General features: G+C 54.7%; 3 protein-coding genes across 7 annotated transcripts in view; all 3 read left to right on the top strand.

Annotated features, from left to right (window-relative positions):
• The first annotated feature begins 311 nt into the window (after window positions 1-311).
• On the top strand, window positions 312-6,576 carry Prob1 (proline rich basic protein 1). Its single transcript, XM_015484763.2, has one exon. It carries the CDS (start codon window positions 1,812-1,814, stop codon window positions 4,845-4,847), a length of 3,036 nt encoding a protein of 1,011 aa, XP_015340249.1. The 5' UTR covers window positions 312-1,811; the 3' UTR covers window positions 4,848-6,576.
• A 583-nt stretch (window positions 6,577-7,159) lies between these two features.
• Window positions 7,160-9,184, top strand: Mzb1 (marginal zone B and B1 cell specific protein). The gene is made up of 4 exons (XM_015484753.2): window positions 7,160-7,397; window positions 8,184-8,308; window positions 8,632-8,742; window positions 8,847-9,184. Exons 1-4 carry the CDS (start codon window positions 7,197-7,199, stop codon window positions 9,001-9,003), a joined length of 594 nt encoding a protein of 197 aa, XP_015340239.1. The 5' UTR covers window positions 7,160-7,196; the 3' UTR covers window positions 9,004-9,184.
• Window positions 9,185-11,270: 2,086 nt separating this feature from the next.
• Slc23a1 (solute carrier family 23 member 1) overlaps window positions 11,271-12,312 on the top strand; it is a 32,037-nt gene continuing 30,995 nt past the window's right edge. For 4 of the 5 annotated variants that reach the window (XM_015484716.2, XM_048811635.1, XM_015484710.2 and 1 more), the window contains exon 1: window positions 11,271-11,367. In XM_015484716.2, the coding sequence (XP_015340202.2) occupies window positions 11,286-11,367 (82 nt within the window). In that variant the 5' untranslated portion in view covers window positions 11,271-11,285. Of the gene's footprint in view, window positions 11,368-12,107; window positions 12,210-12,312 lie in introns of those variants that run through there. The other variant, XM_015484734.2, reaches the window with a different exon arrangement.

Here is a 12,312-nt window from a genome sequence, read left to right as displayed (position 1 = left end):
GCAAGGGAAGAGGCAACAGTCACTTCTGTCCGTCTGTCTCCTGGTCCTTGATGACCTGTAGTCAACAGGAATTGCTTGGGGGACATGCATTGAACCACCACCTGCCAGGCTACTTCTGGGCTTGTGAGGGGATGTTCCTCAATCCTCCAACTCCTGAAAGCAGGGTGGGGGTGGGGTCCAAGGGAGTCAGGGTTATAGCTAAGAGGGGAGCTGGGTCTTTGCTAGTTGGCACCATCCCTTACTTTTGGTATTTAATCCTTCCATATATATATATATATATATATATATATATATATATATATATATCAACATCTCAGCAACATCTCACCCCACTCTCAGTACTCCTTAAATATATCTCTGTTTGTGCATGAGAAGCCCTGACCAGAGACTTCAAAGACAGCAGGTTCCAGGACCCCCAACAGATCTGAGAAACCAGTTGCTATCGCCTAACAAGAATATTATACCTGTGAATCACAGTTGTATCCTCTTCTACCTCCCCCAAACAAAAGCTCATCAGTCTTCACAAATGGATGCGGGAAAACCACAATACTGTATCTTTTTCATTTTAAATACTGGGGATTGAGCGCAGGGCCTCACACATGCTAGGCAAGTGCTGTATCACTGACCTGTTTCTTTTTTTAATGTGAGAAATCATCTGGGAAGGAGCAGCCACTTGCCCAAGTTGCACAGGTAGGGCTCAATGCAAAGGACAGGATATATCCTTTCAGAAGCCATCACTGAGTGTGCTCTTGGTGAACAAGGGGATACCCAGGCAGGGCACCCATGAGGCTGAGTCAGATTTGTCAAGTATAGCCTCTTCTGGGTCAATGTGAGGGTGAATATACAGGCCAGAGTTCTTGATCCAGGGCCAGCTGGGGCCTGAGTCATAGCAAGACCTTGAAGCCAGAATTAAAGGGCAAATGGTGCCCATTGTCATAAGACAATGACAGGTGGTGGCAGCTCCCCCACCAATGCCTGCCCCTAGGGCAGGACCAAAGGTTGTGGGGGTTGGAATGAGGGCCTGTGAGGGCACACAGGGCTTTTTTTTGCCTGGGGGCTTTAGAGGGGACCACACGAGTTTCCCAAGGGCATATCCAGGGCATCTTCTGGGCACTAAGGCAGTTTATAAAAAGTAAAGCCGTCCACTTCAGCCCCTTCCAAAGCCTCACTAAGGGCAGTCTGTCTTGCGGTGATCAGAACCATCTTGAGGCCCCAGCACAACTTTTGTTGGAGCTGGGGGAGGCCTCTCATGATGCTCCACACTATGGAAGGTTGTTGGGGCAGGATGAGTGTGGTGGAGGAAATTCATGAACTCTGACAGGGCAAGCCATGAGAGGGTGGGGGAGGGGTCTTGCCTTGCAAAATCTAGAAGCTTGGGACTGCGGGGAGGTGGCAATAGCAAGACCTGAGTTCTCTGGCCTGATGGTCTGATTTCCTGTTCAACTTGAATAGCACACGCGCTGCACACCACAGGCTTGACCTCAGGCTAGCCCCTACTTGAGTAGCCCAGGTTCCCTCACTTGTATTAGGTGAAGTTCGATTTAGCTGCCTGCGCCAAAGGTGGGCCTGCCTTCCTCTCACCTGTCAGTCCAAACCTTGGAGTCCTACCCCGGAGTCTTGGAGAAAGGGGGAGGTTTGCCTTGGGGGCTTGAGGCTCACTTCTCTCCTGCTGCCAACGCCGCTGACTTGCGAGTGGACGCGGCCGCTTTAAGGCGCTTTGACCCCGTCGCATCCTCCGGCGGGGCGGGGACAGTACCGGCGCCACCAGCAGAGGCACTGCGAGAGAGGTAGTGCGCGGTGTCCGGCCCACCATGCTGACCGCACTCGTCCCGCAAGAGCTGCCTGGGCTCCCGAGGTGGATGCCCTCGGCCCCCGCGCGTCGCCAGGATTCCTCAGGTTCATCTGGCTCCTACCACACAGCTCCGGATTCTCCAGAGCCCCCGGACTTTGGGCCGGACGCTGAAGGCCAGGAGAATTGGCCCTGCGTGGTACCTAGGCGGGGGGTGGATACGCAGCCTCGCCTGTCTGTCAGCTCCCAGAATAGCAGCCAGCAGATCTGGTGCGGCTCGGGTTTCCCTCGAGGTCCGGGCTTCCGCCCGCCACCACCCCAGCCCCAGCTGCGCATGCTGCCGTCGGGGGAGATGGAAGTCATCTTCAGCGCCAGGCCTCTGTTCAGCAGCTCAGATGCCGAGGACTGCGAGGTGCAAGAGCTCATGGCGCCGGCTTTAAGCAAACCGTCGCTGCCGGAGCCAGCGTCATCCTCCCCTATGCAACTGCAGCCCCAGTCCCCCGACGGTGGCTCCCGCTGGGCCACCTATCTGGAGCTGCGGCCCGGTGGGCCAAGTCCTGTGGCCTCAGCGCAGTTCGAGTGTGTGGAGGTGGCGCTGGAGGAGGAGCACACCGCTCCAAGCAGGCCCAGGACCGTGCCGAAGCGTCAGATCGAGCTTCGCCCCCGGCCCCCAAGTCCCTCGAGAACGGCTGGCGCGCCGCGCCCCCCACTGTTCCTGCGCACTGGCTCCCTAGACGAGTCAATGGGACGCCTGCAGGCCGCTGCAGACCTAGTGCAGACAGCATTGGCCAGAAAAATGGGTCCCACTGCCCCGGAGCCAAGCAGCACCACCTTTCGGCCCACTGAGCGGCCAGAACCTGAGACTCGGGAAACGTCCGGCAGCACCCACGTGGTCCTGGAAGAGGCTAAGTCTCGGCTACTTCGAGATCAAGATAATCTGGTCCGGGCGAGAGCCCCGCGGCCTTGGCCCAGCCTACGCGAGCGCGCGATTCGGCGCGACAAGCCCATGCCCGGCACCGAGCCTTTGGGTCCTGTTAGTTCCAGTATCTTCCTGCAATCGGAGGAAAAGATCCAGGAGGCACGAAACCAGGAACCCAAGACTCGGTTCCCACGAGAGACTCCGAATCGAACCTTTCTTAGGGCACATAGTCCACCTTTTAAGTCTAGGGACCCCTCGGAAATTCCGAGTAGGTCTGTGAGGCCAAGGAGCCCTTCTCCATTGTGGCAGGCTCCAAATGGGGCCGAGCGGGGTCCTCACTGCCCGTCCCCACGGGATCAGACTGAACGGAGGGTGAGTAGCCCGTCTTTCCCTGAAGCATCGTCTGCTTGGGAAAATCAGAATCCCTCTGTGGAGGAAACTTCCAGCAGGAGGACCCCTTCCCCTCCAACTCTTTCCCACTGGAATCAGGGTGCTCCTGGAGTAAGGAGCTCACCCCCCGAAGTTCCTTCCCTGTGGGACGCTCCGCAACCAGCAGTAGGAGAGGCTGTAGGGCCGGGTACAAGCCGGTCTTCGTTGGCCTTGTTCCCTTGGGAGGCGGAAGATCGTGCTGTTGGAACGCGGAGCCCATCGCCCCAAGGGACAGGGGGTCCCATGGTCCAGGGCTCGTCGACAGCGTTTACGCGGGAAGCTATGAATGGTGTAGCTGAGGAGTTGGCACCGCCTACACCAGCCGCACCCGGGACTCCAGAACTTACGGAGGTGCAGAGCACCCCCACGCGAGAGAGTCCGAATCTTGTCCTCAGAAGCACCGAGCCATCGCCAAAGACAGAGGCCCCTGAGCCGCCCCTGAGCAGTCACGTCGTGAGGACCCTAGACGCTGATGTGCGCCCAGAAGCTTTGTACTCTGAAGTGGCCTCTGGACGCTCACGCGTGGCTGTTCCGCGGCCGCGAGATGTGCGCAAGATAGTTAAGACCACGTACGCTCCAAGCTTCCCATCCGGAAGCCCAAGCTCAGGGCTACCTGGGCCTCCTTCGGATTCTAGCGGGGAGGAGGGCGATGCATCAAAGACGCCAGAGCATCAGGTGCTGGGGTCCCCCGCACCAGCTCACTACACTTCCGTTTTTCTCAAGGATTTTCTGCCGGTCGTGCAGCACCCCTACGAGTCCCCTGAGCCATCCCACGACACAGTCCCACGGGACGCCTCGCAGCCCAACGGGGTCTTGCGGCGGAGGGCAGAGAACAGCACAGCCAAACCCTTCGCGCGCACTGAAATCCGCTTGCCTGGTGCTTTGGCCTTAGGCGGGCGGCCAGAGAGGATCTCGAGAGTCCTAGTCCACAGTCCGGGCGGAGAGAATCCGGACGCCAAAACACAGCGCCTGGTTCCCGACGGCGAGGGTCGGACCAGCCCCCTAGGCGGCGCTCGCAGCTCACCCCAGCGGTCCTCTTTAGGACCCTCAGTGACGCGACTATCCTGCCCCGGCTCCCCTCAGGCATGCCCTAACTCGAGCCCTGGGATTGCACCCAAACTAGAGGCCCCTGCTGCGACCCCCGAATCCGCAGCTTACCCCGCTCTGCGGGAGTCCCAGGCGTTGGCCAGCATGACAGCTCGGCCCCAGCCCCGCGCTGCTTCTGCACCTCCCACGGACCGGTCCCCTCAAGGCCTCTCCCAGGCAATGCTCAGGCCTCTGGGAGCCACGCACCCGGGGAAGGTCCTAGTGGACCCAGAGACCGGCCGCTACTACTTTGTGGAGGCGCCGCGGCAGCCGAGGCTGCGGCTGCTCTTCGACCCCGAGAGCGGGCAGTATGTGGAGGTGCTGCTACCGCACTCATCCCCCAGGCAGCCCAGCCACATCTACACCCCGCTATCCCTGGGGCCTGGCCTCTACCCGCCTGCCTATGGGTCTATTCCTGGCCTCTCACTCCCGCCATCCTCGGGCCTGCCTGCCCTCAGCAGCTCCCAGCTGCCCTGGGCCTCTGAGGCAGGACCCCTGGACGGGATGTACTACCTCCCCATGAGCGGGACTCCCAGTCCCGCTCCATCTCTGCTCCTCTGTGCCCCACCTGCCCGCTCGGATCATCCCACCCAGCCTAGCAAGGGCTCTGTGTTCCCGTTGTGAGGCCTTAGGGCCTGATCCACATGGAGTTGAGGCCCCCTAAATGGTCTAGAGTTTCTGGCTTCCAATTCCCTGACCTTTCCTTCCATCACCTTTTTTGGTCTGTTCCAGCCAGTCTTCAGGCCAGAAGTCATTTTCAAAGAAGGTATGTGAGACCCCCGGTTGATGGAGCTGGAGTTCAGGAGGTAGCTGGCTTCTTCCTACCCCAACAAAAATGTATATCCCTTTCCCACCGCATTCCCAGAGTGTGGCGTGTTTGTGTATGTGTTTATGTTGGCAAGGAATGGGAGGAAACCAGCCTGAGGGGGTGTTCCCAAAGGGCAGTGGGAATGAGATGTGCAGGAACAGGGTGGTCTCCAGAGGTGGTGAGCTGTCTGTCCTCTCCTGAAAATGGGCCTAGTTGATGTGGAGCAGGCCAGTGAGCACTGTTCATATGAAGAGGAAGGACTCTAGTCATCAAGTCTGTTTTTTGGAAAAGTAGCTGAGCTTTGGTCTGGGAGGCCGTAGGGGAAAGTGGCTAGCGCAGCCCCAGGCCAAGTTGGAACTAAGAAAGGGAGCTGTGCAGGCAGCAGGTGGAGGTGGAGTGAGCAAGCAATGTGTGGGGGGGGAGTATGGGGAGTCAGCCTAGAATTGGGGGTGAAAAGGCTAGAGTGAGGTAGGTCCAGGTGGCTGTGGCCCTCATTGGGAAGCCTAGCTTTTCCTTCCTTCCCTCAACTCCAGTCTCTGGTTCTCAGAGCCCTGGGAGCTGAGCTGGCTCATCTTAGGAGTGCAGGCATCAGCCATTTCCACTCAGGTAAGAACAGGTAAAATAAATCACCAAGGATTTACAAAGCTGGATGCAAAAGTTCAAGACCAGCCTCAGCAAATTAGTGAGACACTGTCTCAAAATAAATAAATTTGGGGGCTGGGGATATAGCTCAGTTGGTAGAGTGCTTGCCTCACATGCATGAGGTCTTGGGTTCAATCCCCAGCACCACAAAAATAAATAAATAAATTTTTTTAAAAGGGCTGGGGATGTAGGTGAGTGCTAAAGGTTAAGTGCCCCTAGGTTCCATCCCCAACACAGAAAAAATAAAAATAAAAAACTTACAAGAGGAGGAAATTGGGCTGTTGGCTTCCAGGGGAGACTTTGACCCCTCTGAGTGGCTGGAAGGTGGGTTTGGGCTGGCAGTAGGAGGGGTGGGCCCTGTGTGAAGTAGACTGGAGAGGACAAAATTCTCAGTTTTTATCACACATGTGATAACAGTGCCCAGAGAGGAGCGGGATGGTCATAGCACAGGAAAGGACAGGACCCAGAACCTGTGCTCCAACTGTCCTGAGATTCTAGGAGCTTCTGAGAGATTCTAAGAGCCTCTGAGGAGGCTGAAGGAGCTGGAGGGGGGGGTGTGTGTGTATGCCTGGGGGTCTGTGTGTGGTTCCGAGCCTGAAATGACTGGGGTGTGAAGTGATGTGTTTGGGAAAAACAGTTCCCATTAGAAACAGTGTCAGAGACGGGAATCAATGCCTTCCTTGTTACCGACCTTGGGGCCCATGTTCCTTGTGTTCCCGTCTCTTGCCCTGGACTGGAAGCAGACTAAGTGAACTTTGAGTCAGAATAACCTGGACAGCTCTTGGCCAAGGACATGGGTCCTGATGGTATGGAAAACCTTGGGTCCCAGCCCACCTCTGGGCACCTTGCCTCATCCTGTTGTGCAATAAATAGCTGACCATGAGCCATGGTGGCTGAAATGATGATTGGTGTAAGGTGCCTAATTTCCTGCTTGGGCCTCTTAAGACCTTCCACAATGTCCTTTCGTGCCTAGGTGTGCCCTAGGTTGAGGGGAACCCAGGGTTATGGAAGGACATATGCCTTTACATACTCTGACCTCCCTGCCTGGATGAACTTGCCTCCCAGGAAGGGAAACCTAAGTTGGCAACCACCCTTATGGCCACATTCATCTCAGTGGCTGAGGGGCCAGTGGACTTTGGGAGTCAATCAGGCTTGGATTCCAATCTCAACATGGCCTCTCTAGCTGGAGGATTTGTCACTTCTCTATGAGCTTTCATGTTAAAGAATAAAGATGACAGTAATCAACTACTTCCTCATGCAAGTGCCTGCCACTTGACCAGATCCCAGCGTGAGGTTGCAGCCAACCCCTACGTGTCCTTGCACAGACGCAGCCCCTCTATTTGCCTCATTTTTCCCTGACTATGAAATGGAGCTGAGTTGCCAGGGTCCTGCTGGAGGAAGAGCACACGTGGCATCTCTAGGGCCCTGGGGGAGGGGTGAGGTGTCAGTTCCCCATTGGTCTGGGACAGAAGCAGTTTCCACTGCACCCATGAGCATGTACATCTGCACCCCAACCACAGTGCATGCTCAGTGAGCTCACTCAGGAGGCCATGAGACTGTCACTGCCACTACTGCTGCTGTTAGGAACCTGGGCTGCCCCCAGGGGTCTTGGAGAAAAGGCCTGGCTCTCAGCCACTGCCCCACAGCTTGATGAGGAGGAGAAGTACTCAGCCCACATGCCTGCTCACCTGCGCTGTGATGCTTGCAGGGCCGTGTCCTATCAGGTGAGTCCTTCCCCTCCAGCAGTTCCCCCTGTCCCTACCCAGACCCCTCTATCTACCTCAGATTCCACCACTGGCCTTTAATCCTCAACCTCCACCACCAGGCATCAAGCCCAGACCCAGCCTTCCAAAAGATTGCAACCCCCACCTCACCTGAACCTCAGTTTACTCATCCGCGTGCCCAACAGAAAGCAGACGATCTGGGACGCCCCCACAGTATCCTGAGATACTGTTTAGCGAGGGAATTACTCATTTTCTTAGACTCCCTTTCAGACCCACCCTCAGGTCTGACTCCTTCCCCAAATCCACAGGGTGCCTTTTATATGTATATGTGGGGTACATATGTTGAGTGGATACATGTACAAATATGTGTGTCTCAGTGCACACTTGCCTCGTTGAGCATACTAACATGCCTCTGTGTGTGTGTGTGTGTGTGTGCACACGCACGCATGCGCATGCTTATACACATGGCTTAGGAGTACATGTGTGTGTGTTTCTTTCTGCTTTCCTCATTCTTATGGTTTAAAATGGCATGTGTTATTGGGTAGATGTGCCCAAATGGCAGGGACAGTGCCTGGGCCTAAACTTCCATCTCAGGGGAGTGGATGCTGCCTCCATTGGCCCAGTCCCAGCTTTGGGGACCTGGGGGATAAGTCCTGAAGCCTGCTTCACAGGTGCTTCCTGCTTGAACCGCTCCCTTGCCACATCATCCCCAGAGACTTGTGTTCCCCTCCTCCCCACCACTGACCTACAGCCAACCCCCTGGCTCCAAGCCTCTCCATGTTCTAGATGTGGCAACATCTGGCAAAGGCAGAGGCCAAGCTTCATCATCCAGACTCCAGGGGGACACAGGGGCTGAGTGAGTCCATATACACAGACATCCTGGACCGAAGTTGCTCCCAGAACTGGCAGGAGTGAGTTGTCAATTCGGCCCCTGCCTCCCTCCTTCAGGAGCAGGGCTGGTGGGTGCAGATCCCCCTTCCACTCCCACCACACCCATATTCCTTGGGGGCTCTGGCCTGGCTTGAGGGAGGGGGCTGGGTACCATGAACCCTGGGCTATAGAGCTGGGAGCAAGTTCGAGACAAAATGGCCAACAGAAAGTCTCTGTGCAACCTTGAGCCAGGGTCTTTCCCTCTCAGCTCAAATGCCCAAGTGCCCAGCCTGTTATGGAAACAGGTCTTTCTCCCTGGTCTGGCGCCCACCAATGGTATATCCTTCCCCTTCCTGCTCACCAGCTATGGTATCCAAGAAGTGAACCAGGTGAAACATCTCACTGGCCCAGGTCTTAGCAAGGGGACAGAGCCAAGCATCAGTGTGATGATCACAGGAGGCCCCTGGCCCGTCAGGTGATGATGGGGTGGGAGATGGGGTGGGACTATGGGAGCCTTGGTCTGCCCACGACTTCCTTGTGGGCTGGGCAGAGTCCAAGTCTCCTACTGGGCTCCCGTAGGCTCTCTGAAACATGCTTTCACTACCTGGGAGAGTTTGGAGAAGACCAGATCTACAAAGCCCACCAACAAGGCCGAGGAGCTCTGGAGGCACTGCTGTGTGGGGGCTCCCAGGGGGCCTGTTTGGACAAGGAGACAGCCACAAGGAAAGAGCTCTAGTCCATCACTACTCCTATCCCTTAAAGAGAAGCTGGGACCGCCTCTGGACCTTTCCTGTTCTTTCTGCAGGCTGCCAGAGGGCAGGGAGGTGCTGCTGCTCTTTCCTCCTACACTCTGGGGCACTAGGGCCTGGGAGGGACATAGTCTTTCTCTGAACTCAAATAAAACCCAGTGATCTTAACTCCTGCCTGCAAAAGGTGTGTTGGGGGCTGGGAAGACAGACATTGGTATTTCTGCTGGTGTTCCTTCTAGAAAAGACCAAATAGACATCACTACAACTCCCTAGAGGTGTGAGAGCTGGCTTGGCTGGAAATATGAGTAAGCTATGAAAGGCCTAAGGAACAGGGACAGCCCCGATCCTCAGCTTCAACAGGAGAGAAAGAAAATCAAGGAAACCACAGGTGGCCACCTTGTGGCCACATCTATGCATCTGCGCCATGCAATCTGTGCTGCTCCCAGAACAAGTCTCCTGTCAGGCTTGGTGGCACACCTACGTAATCCCAGTGTCTCTGGAGGCTAAGGCAAGAGGATCTCAAAATTGAGGTCAGGGGCTGGGGATGTGGCTCAAGCGGTAGCGCGCTTGCCTGGCATGCGTGCGGCCCGGGTTCGATCCTCAGCACCACATACAAAGATGTTGTGTCCGCCGAGAACTAAAAAATAAATATTAAAAAATTCTCTCTCTCTCTCTCTCTCCCCAACTCTTTCTTAAAAAAAAAAAAAAAAAATTGAGGTCAGCCTCAGCAATTTTAGTAAGGCCCTAAGCAACTTACTAAGACCCTGTCTCAAAAAATAAAAAGGGTTGGGAATGTGTCTCAGAGATTAAGCACCCCTGGGTTCAATTCCTGGTACCAAATAAACAAAAAACAAAGACAACAGAATATATCTTCTTGCTCTCTGCCTAGTGGCCCTTACTCTCTGCAGTCTTCCATGGGCTGCAGCTGGGGTGATTGGGCCACAGTGCACACCTGAGCCAGGGCAGGATTCCTAGAACTAGCTGAGTCAGCCTCTTGGCTCTCATACAGCTCTCTCTAGAAATTCTGGACAAGGGCCTTACCCTTCAGAAAGGAGCCTTGGGCCCCACCTGGATATGGGAACCTGGGATCAGGTAGCAGTGGGACAGTGGTCCACTTTATGCTTTGAATGTAGCCCTTGATGCTCTGCCGCTGCAACTGATTCTGAAAAGGATGTTTCTTTCTCTTCCTCTCTCCCTGCTCCTCCCTAATACCTCTCTCTCCCCCATCTCAGGGGAAACAGGATTACCTTTCTTGTCCATCCTAGGCAGAGTTATCTGTCCAAGTACACACCCACTACAGGAACAAGTAATTCACCGGAAGATCTCAGAAATGACTATCTCCCAAATTAACAAGTGAATTACAACTCTGATAACCCCTGATGGGCAGAATTACAACCTCTGGGACAGGAGTCCTCTTTGTTTCTCCTTTGCTAGCAAAGCAATAAAACTTCTTTTTCCTTTTTCTCAAAGCCATGTCCTCATTATTGGATTGGCATCAGGGACAAGGACTGAGCTTTCAGTAACAGCACTACAACTTACAGTTTCCCTCATGTTTCTGACCCACTGATGTCCTGGAAGATGGGCAGAACACACTCTAATCCCCATTGACAGATGCAGAAATTGAGATTTAGACAACAGAGGTTCAGGCCAAGTCCCAGGCCTAGTAGTGGTGGGGCTGTAAGAAGATTCAGATTTGGGGGGTAGGGTAAGCTCCACTCTAGAGGAATGGGGTGTCCCAGACACGCCCTGACCACTCCAGTTGCCCTGTGAGCCTCTCTGGAGCCCCAACTCCACACATCCCATCACCTGTTCCAGACTCTGCCTGGGGCCCCTTTTTTCCTGGCCCTTACCCCAGAAGAGATCGAACCCCCAGGCACTGGTTCCAGGGCCCAAGGAACTGGTGGAGCCAACAAAAATATAAAATGTGAATGTGGGTGGTTGCCTCTGAGAGGTCCACGACCCTGTGTTTTGGTAGGGACTGTGTGAGTCTGAGTGGTATAGGGCCATCTGGGCTACTATGCCTCAGGACATAGACAATAGTCCCGCCAGTCAGGTGCCTTGAGGTGTGGTATCAGTTAAATTGAGTGTCCAAGGAGCTGTGCCTGCAGGGGGTGGAGGTGGAAAGGCCAGTCCTAAGGAGTTGCAGAAGTTCCAAACTAGTCAGACAACTTTAGGAACCTGGGAGCAGGAGCCAAGAGGAAGAGAAGCAGCAAGGTGGACAAAGGAATAAACTGAAGGAAAGACAGACAACCAGACTCAGGGCTACAAAATGAAGCTTTTGCCCAGCTGGAGAGCGGTGCTGCCTCTGGGCCCCTGGGGCCACGCCTGGCCATGGGCACAGCAACCCCCAAGTAGGTGCAACCTGGGGTGGCTAGGGATGGAGCAGACCAGAGGGAAGCATATGGGGATCCCAGGCCCACTCCCCATCAGCTTGGGCTCTAAGCTGGCACACCCCGCTTCCTCTCTGGCAGTCCCTAGACTTTTGGCTGGGTTGGGCTAGAAGCTCAGAAGGGAAATAGGTTGGGCACAGGACTGGCTTATGGGGTTGTGTGATATGGGCACATGGGGCCCAGTCCTTACAAAGACCCCATGCTCAGTTTAATTATCTGTTGTTGCTATATTAAGATTCCTAATACTCGGAGTTGGGCGCAATGGCCCATACCACTATTTCCTGAGATTTGGGAGGCTGAGGCAGGAGGATCACAAGTTTGAGGTTAGGTTAGGAAGGCCTTCAGCCTTAAGGAGACCCTGTCTCAAAATAAAAAATAAAGAGGAACCAGACACGGTAGCATATGCTGAGGCAGGAGGATTGTAACTTCAAAGCCAGCTTCAGCAACTTAGGGAGGCCCTAAGCAAGTTAGCTAGACTCTGTTTCAAAATAAAATATAAGAGGCTTGGGTTGGAGTTGTGGCTCAGCAGTAGAGTGCTCGCCTAGCACATTCGAGGCCCTGGGTTGGATCCTCAGCACCACATAAAAATAAATAGACTAAAGGTATTGTGTCCACCTACAATTAAAAAATAAATATTAAAAAAAAGAGGTTGGAGTTGTGTTAGAGTTAGTGTTAGAGTGCTCACCTAACAGGTGCGAGGCACTGTGTGTGGGCCAAGACCAGAACATGATCAGCCAGCTCATCGGCACCATCTTCGTATGTGTGGGTATCACCACTCTCATCCAGACCACACTGGGCATCCGGTAAGCTGACTCGGCCCCCAACACACACACACACACACACTCTGTGACACACAGGACCAATTGGTCTCCCTCAGAGGGCTTTTATGGACCAAAAAAACCTAAC

Source organism: Marmota marmota, unplaced genomic scaffold (genome assembly GCF_001458135.2).
Source record: "Marmota marmota marmota unplaced genomic scaffold, marMar, whole genome shotgun sequence".
Classification (NCBI taxonomy): domain Eukaryota; kingdom Metazoa; phylum Chordata; class Mammalia; order Rodentia; family Sciuridae; genus Marmota; species Marmota marmota.
Note: the sequence above shows the minus strand (reverse complement) of the source record. Positions and strands in the feature narration are given on the sequence as shown.

Coding starts and splice junctions, on each gene's coding strand:
- Prob1 (XM_015484763.2), top strand. CDS start 1,812: ATGCTGACCGCACTCGTCCCGCAAGAGCTGCCTGGGCTCCCGAGGTGG.
- Mzb1 (XM_015484753.2), top strand. CDS start 7,197: ATGCTCAGTGAGCTCACTCAGGAGGCCATGAGACTGTCACTGCCACTA. Junction 8,309..8,631: donor TGCTCCCAGAACTGGCAGGA/GTGAGTTGTCAA, acceptor CCTGCTCACCAG/CTATGGTATCCAAGAAGTGA. Junction 8,743..8,846: donor GGAGGCCCCTGGCCCGTCAG/GTGATGATGGGG, acceptor GGGCTCCCGTAG/GCTCTCTGAAACATGCTTTC.